Raw genomic sequence first — 6,887 nt, 5'->3', positions numbered from 1 at the left:
CCAAAAGTACATTAATAAACATTATACTTGAACCAAATATCACACACGAAAAATGATCGAACACGATAGAAAGCTTATACTTTGTATATGAAATTAGTCTATTACAAAATATGTAAATAAACCAACATTGGATTTGTGTGATACAAAATTAGTTGTTTAACGAATCGTCTACCGTGTTTACTCGTTTTAATTTTAGTCGCTATGTTAAAAGTCATTTTTAAAAATATGGGCCGCAAAAACTATCAAAATTTTTTGGATTTAACCGGTTTGCCGGTTTTAAACCGGTATTTTTAAAAAAACCAGCGGTACGATGTTCTAGCAAACCGCCCAAAATTCCGGACTCTAAATACCGATGGCCATACGAAAATCCGGTATAACTGGTTCAACCGGCCGGTATACACCGGTTTTTAAAACACTGCTTGAGGGTCGTTTTGCATTGCATAAATAGAAACAAAAAACTCAAAGCTTTAACCAGCTTTGACTTTTAAAACCCTGCATTTGTTGACTATATGGTTGAAATGATTTTTGATTTTTACGTCTTTAAATTTGTTGTCTCATTATTCTTTGTTAACCCATATCCTGAATCATATCCAAGCACTCACATTTTGACTTCTAAATACATCCTATCTTTGACCCTGGGACTGCAACTGATGATATATTGTTTTTGCACCGTCTTGAGAGCCTAGACGTGCGACCAATAGGCAATAGTTGATATCTATTTTGTTAATATAGGAAAGAGTTACATTTTTTTAGCTAAGTCTTTAATAAAATATATTCATTTTATATAAACATTGGGATTTAAATACCCATCTTTTATTACAAAAGATATCCTTGATTTGAAATATATTATTTTGTGACTTCAAATATTGAACCGTCAGATTGAATCTTTCAACCTGTATTTCAAAATGTGTTTCCTTACAGTATCTCCAATCTCAACCTGTGATTGGTCTTTTCCTCCCTTTCACATGTTGTCATGCCTTTTAGCACAACATATTTTTCGCTTAACTCTTTAAGTTGTCAAGGATTAACTATTTCTTCCGCGGAGGTCTCTCTCCACGGAGGATATTCCACTTTTGCGGATGATTAGGTTTGCCTTGGTGATAAAATATTTCTTTCGGGGAGGATTTATCTTCTCCGCAAGAGGTCTTCTGCATCTACGAAGGGTTTGCCCTATTCATGTATTGTGTGGGTTATTTGGTGCCCTACCTCCACAAGTCCCACCAGTCCATTGTTTCTTCCGCGAGTTATGTCTACGGGTGGAATTTTAGACTTATGTTTGTAAGATTTTGTGGTTATCTTTCGTCGCTTAGCTATGACAGTTATTTATGAAGGTAATTTTTGACTATTTGTCTGTTAACCAGCCGTGGTGATTGCATCGCACGCATGACACCGTCTTCTAGTTACTCCATGTGCTTTATAAATGCTTCTGCATAGCGGCGCATTAACTTTCCCTGCTTTCGTGTTGTGTATCATCTTCTTATTGGTGCTTTCTCTGTGTTGCAAACCGTATTTAATTTTAGGAGTATAAATAGACGTCGAGTTTCATTGTTCTTCGCATTCTTATTTCAGCATCTACTCTCTCTCTCTCTCGCTCATTTTCTGATCACCTCATATGTTTTACAACAAATTGTTTGATTGGTATGTTGCCTAGTCCAAAATCATCGCCTACGTGTTGGGTACATTCTTCCTGTCTGGCGGTGATCTCGGACTAGGCTTCATTCCCACCAAACATTGTTGCTTGCCCGGTTGTTACGACTATGATCGTTTCATGTGTTTATAAGTATTCTTCTTTTTACTCTGACCTTTCCGCCGGAGTTGATGATTTGCCTGGTTGTTATGACTATTAGGCTACCTCTGTGAAAGGGGGCAAGTCGCCCCTCCATAGTATCACTGCCACATGGGTACTGGGGGCAACAAAGCCCTCCCAACACAGTCCCTCTCTGGTTTGTTGCCCCAGGGGGCAATGTAGATAATTATTATTATTTTTAAACAATAAAATAAAAAGTAAATAATTTTAATAAGTTTAAAAACATTAAACACAATGTAAATCAAAAAAACTACAAATATTTTATTCGTTGTCATTATTTTGCTTGCTTCTTCAAAGATGTTCAACCAAATCCGATCGAAGACTTTAATGTGTTACCCTTTTTCTTGATTTTAATAAATTAGCAAGGTTTCCATCAACGTTTAGTGTTGAGATCGGCTCTGGTACAACGTTGTACTCGTTTGTAATATTCCAGATATCTTCTAGAATGCATGACATTATATATTGATCAGATCAGTGGTGAAGCTTGGGCTGAGTCACAATGGTGACCGAAGTCATGGATCTAATACCTCAGGAGGTGACCGTGTTCAATACCTATAAAAATTTTTGGACAAAATTGCAAAAATTTATCCTACTAAACGGTAAACGGCAGTGACCGTAGCCACCTCTAGATCAGATATCACGTGGTAATATTGGATGAGAATGAAATATAAAGTTTTGAGTAAAGTGTCATTTTCATCCTTGTGGTTTGACAAATAATGCGAATTTAGTCCAAAAAGTTTATTTTTTGCATATGGACCCTCCACGTTTCTCAATTCTTGCCAATTACATCCAAATCACTAACCTTGTTAAATTTAATCGTTAAGTCAGGGGTAGACATGTCTTTTCATTATTTCTTTATTATATGAGTAAAGTGCCAAAATCGTCCCTAAGGTTTGGTCATATTTGCGAATTTCATCCAAAAATATTTTTTTTCGCAAGTACACTCTCGATTTTTCCCAACCGTTGCCAATTTCGTCCAAATTGTTAACTCGGTCTAAATTCTATGTTAACTTATGGGTGTTACTGTCCTTTTACATGTTTGTTTAAATTATTGTTATTATGTGTTTGTTTGATGACATATATTAGGGATAAGCTCGGTATCGTACCGGTACCAGTACCGAAAATCCCGATCTTGAAAATCGCAAATGTTTGGTACCGGTACCGGGACCGGGACGGTACCAGTATTTGAGGTAAAATTGGGAAATACCGGTACCGTACCGGCCCCGAAAACTCAAAACCTTGGTACCGACGGTACCGATTCGGTACCGGTACCGATTACCGGTACCGATTTTGCTCCGGTACCGATTCGGTACCGGTACCGATTCGGTACCGGTACCGATTACCGGTACCGATTTTGCTCATCCGTAACATATATAACATTTCACGATTCCTATGTTTGAATCAAATATATTATCCGTTTGTTTATTCTTCTTTATTTTTAGTCAAATAAGGGGTTTAGCTCAGAGTAATAATAATAACAATGTAAACAAATATGTAAAAGGACTGTAACACACTTGAATTAACGTTAAATGGCACTTTACTCGAAAAAAAAATATTTTTGGACGAAATTCGCAAATATGACCAAACCTCATGGACGATTTTGGCACTTTACTCATATAATAAATAAATAGTGAAAAGACATGTCTACCCCTGACTTAACGATTAAATTTAACGAGGTTAGTGATTTGGATGTAATTGGCAAGAATTGAGAAACGTGGAGGGTCCATATGCAAAAAATAAACTATTTGGACTAAATTCGCATTATTTGCCAAACCACAAGAACGAAAATGACACTTTACTCTAAAATGTATAGAATTTATGCTAACTAATATAGAAATAGTTTATTTCAACAATAGTCAATATGAATTTAATATATTGACGTTTTAAATGGTGTTACGTGCAATGAACAATCGTATCGTCACGACATATTTGCCGTAAATTAGAGTGTTACAGTTTTATGATTGAGTCGATATAATCAATATTGTTTTGATACCACATGTTGATTATATCTTTAGACATGGGTAAACACATTAATATATTTATATAGATTCAATCATGAACGTAAACTTAGACGTCAATTTAATCATACTTGTGGGAACATGATCTTCTATGACGATGATGAAGTTGTATTGATTCCCGCTATGATACATTAATCTCATGGATGATTTTCGAGAGAGAATCAAATGGTGTTCTTATGGAGTTCTATTCATAACTTTTATGATCAATCCTAATGATCAATAATGATGGTGAGTTATAAATAACTCTTTATATTCTCTATAAAAGGTACTTAAATGGAAATCACAATTACCTCTTATGCTATATTGGCAAGGTTGCTAAAATGATCCGTAAGACCACATTCACGGGTTTTTTCCAACAACTTTATCAATTCCCTTTCGAAATGTGTGTTTTTTCAACTCATCGATTTTTAAATAGAAAAAAGGTTCACAAAATATAGGTATTAAAGCTGAGCTTGAACTAATCTCTTCTAACCATGGTTTAAAGTAGGCCTGTAAATGAACCGAACGTTCATGAAATATTCGTGAACCGTTTGACGGGAAGTTCGTTTATTTAATAAACGAACGAACATGAACACATGTTCCGTTCGTTCATTTATGTTCATGAGCGTTCGTTTATGTATATTTATTTAGTTCGTTTATGTATTAATAGAAAATAATTAAATATTATCTTGATAGATCATTTACTTAAAGGTTTTATATTTATTAATTTGTGCTCATTTAAGTTCGTTTATATTTGTGTTCATTTACATTTATTCATACATGTTCGTTTATCTTTGTTCAATTATGTTTGTTTTGATTTTAAATAAACGAACACGATTGTCCATTTTTAAATAAACGAACATGAACATAAATATTTGTTCGATTAAGTGTCTTTGTTCTTTTAAAGTTAAACGAACGAACACGAACATGCCCTTGTTCATGTTCATTCGATTCGTTTACAGGCTTTTATTATTCACATTGATGAATACATCCGCCTCAATCTCTAGGCTCTGCCAATTTTATTTGTGTTCGTGAACATATTAATTTCCTTAATGAACGAACATGAACATAAAATCTCGTTCGGTAAGTGTTCGTGAACCGTTCATGAACACATTATTTTCTTAACGAACGAACATGAACAAGGCCTTGTTCGTGTTCGTTCGTTTCGTTTACAGCCCTAGTTTAAAGATAATTAAACATAATTACACTAAACCACTCAAACTCAAAAGCATTTTCATAACACACCACGAGTCTTCACAAAAAACTTTATTTAACTAAAACCTCCGACAAAATTACACTATTTTACGCGGTAAAGATTGCACTCATTAGCTACATGGTTCAACTAATGAACACAAGTAGAGGGGTGCAATGACTTAACCGCCCTTCCTCAATTCATCATTCTCCTTGGTCAAGCAGTCAACACGAGACTGAAGAATGCTAATCATTGCTTGGGCTCGCATCACTTCAATCTTCAAAGTCTCCTTCTCCATCGACACGTTCAAAATCTCGTTTTCCAAATTACTAATGAATTTCAGATACCCCGGAGGCACAGATTTCTCAAGGGTAGAAGCGTCAAATGAGGGTAAGGTGGTCAAAGGCTGACTTTCTTTGGCTGAAACTGGTTCTAGTAAAGGGAATTCTACAAGTGCTGATGACATATTGGTTGTTATTGGATTTTCACTAGTTGTTGAATCCTCTGAACCATTGTTAAACAAAGAGAATGTTTCATGGTCTTCTGATCTTTCCCTTTTGCAGACAAAAGGGATTGTTTGAGCATCTATCTGCAAGTTCATCAATCAACAACAAAAAAGATTCAAACAAGGAACACCTAGATGTCAAAACAGGCGTTGTTGACTAAGATAGCATCTTTTTCGGGTCAACATAACTTTTCTTGAAAGAATCTGCTGAAAAACTGAAACTTCAAACAAGAGCAGCATGCATTAGCCACTTTACCCTATTGATATCGCGAGTTAAAAAAAAGTTAACAGTGAATGCTATAAACCGCTTGTTAGCTACTCTTGCTAAAAGCTTGAATCGAGCCGAGCTTATAAGAGCTTTAGCCAGAGCCAGCTTGTGACCTAAACTCCCTATGATTTATATAGCTTTTACTACTATATTAAATAGATTTAAATACGGTTTTAGACTTTTAGTCCATTAGTTAAGAGTTGACTTTTTCAGTCCGATAGTTTCATTGTCGTATCAATTAAAGTCCAGCCCAGTAATCCTAGATTCCTATCCAAATTTAATGTTAACTTTTTGTTAAAAGGCCAAAACACCCTTGGGTTATATGTGTTATTTAGTCAAAATAATAAAATAAAATGTTTATTGGCTGGACTTTAACTTATACAAAAATGAAACTATTAAACTAAAAAAGTCAAATTTAAACTAACGGACAAAAAAGGTGACATGGGTCAAACTACAGAGACAAAAACCGTTTTCAACTCTATTAGATATATACTCTTATGTATAAAATTATGATTAAAAAAAGACTAGATAATATATATTATGTAAAATATTGAAATCATAATTTAAACATATATATAAAAAGTTATGTATAAATGTATCTAATTTAATCAATATATAATAAACGAGCCAGGTTCGAGCTTAAGAAACTACTACTCACGAGCCGACCTCGAGCAAGCCGAACCGGCGAACCCCAAGCAAGTTAAGCGAGTCAAGCTTGAGGCTAGCCGGCTCGACTCGTTTACACACATAAAACTATCCACGACATCAATAAAGGAGAAACATATACATTGTCAAATATTATTATACCTGTACAATATCACTTCGAGTTCCATCACCATTAGTCGCCACATCATCCTCCGCTGCTCCACCTGGAACGAAGTGGGCCCCATCATCTTGCCATTCTTCCTCAAGAAACGGTGCATAACGGTCTCCATTAGGTGGGCCCAAACCACTCTTTTGAAATATTCTGCATAACACAAATGCATCCTTCTCCACACAAAACCAGATCATAACTCATAATAACATATCTAAGTACAATATTACATACTTCAAACAATCACAGTTCACATGTGAATCAAACCTGTGCTATTCGGGCTCTCTCTAACTCTTGATCTGAA

At 35.1% G+C, this 6,887-nt stretch overlaps 1 protein-coding gene across 1 annotated transcript; it reads right to left on the bottom strand.

Moving 5' to 3' along the window:
* Positions 1-5,073: 5,073 nt before the first annotated feature.
* On the bottom strand, positions 5,074-6,883 carry LOC143554961 (NAC domain containing protein 50-like; the record flags this gene model as incomplete). The annotated part of the gene is made up of 3 exons (XM_077044609.1): positions 5,074-5,585; positions 6,577-6,756; positions 6,851-6,883. Coding segments are annotated over 3 exons (621 nt in total), but the record flags the coding sequence as incomplete, so codon positions are not given.
* Positions 6,884-6,887: the final 4 nt, after the last annotated feature.

Source organism: Bidens hawaiensis, unplaced genomic scaffold (genome assembly GCF_021521415.1).
Source record: "Bidens hawaiensis isolate Kalapana, Puna unplaced genomic scaffold, B.hawaiensis_p1.1 tig00017895_1, whole genome shotgun sequence".
Classification (NCBI taxonomy): domain Eukaryota; kingdom Viridiplantae; phylum Streptophyta; class Magnoliopsida; order Asterales; family Asteraceae; genus Bidens; species Bidens hawaiensis.
Note: the sequence above shows the minus strand (reverse complement) of the source record. Positions and strands in the feature narration are given on the sequence as shown.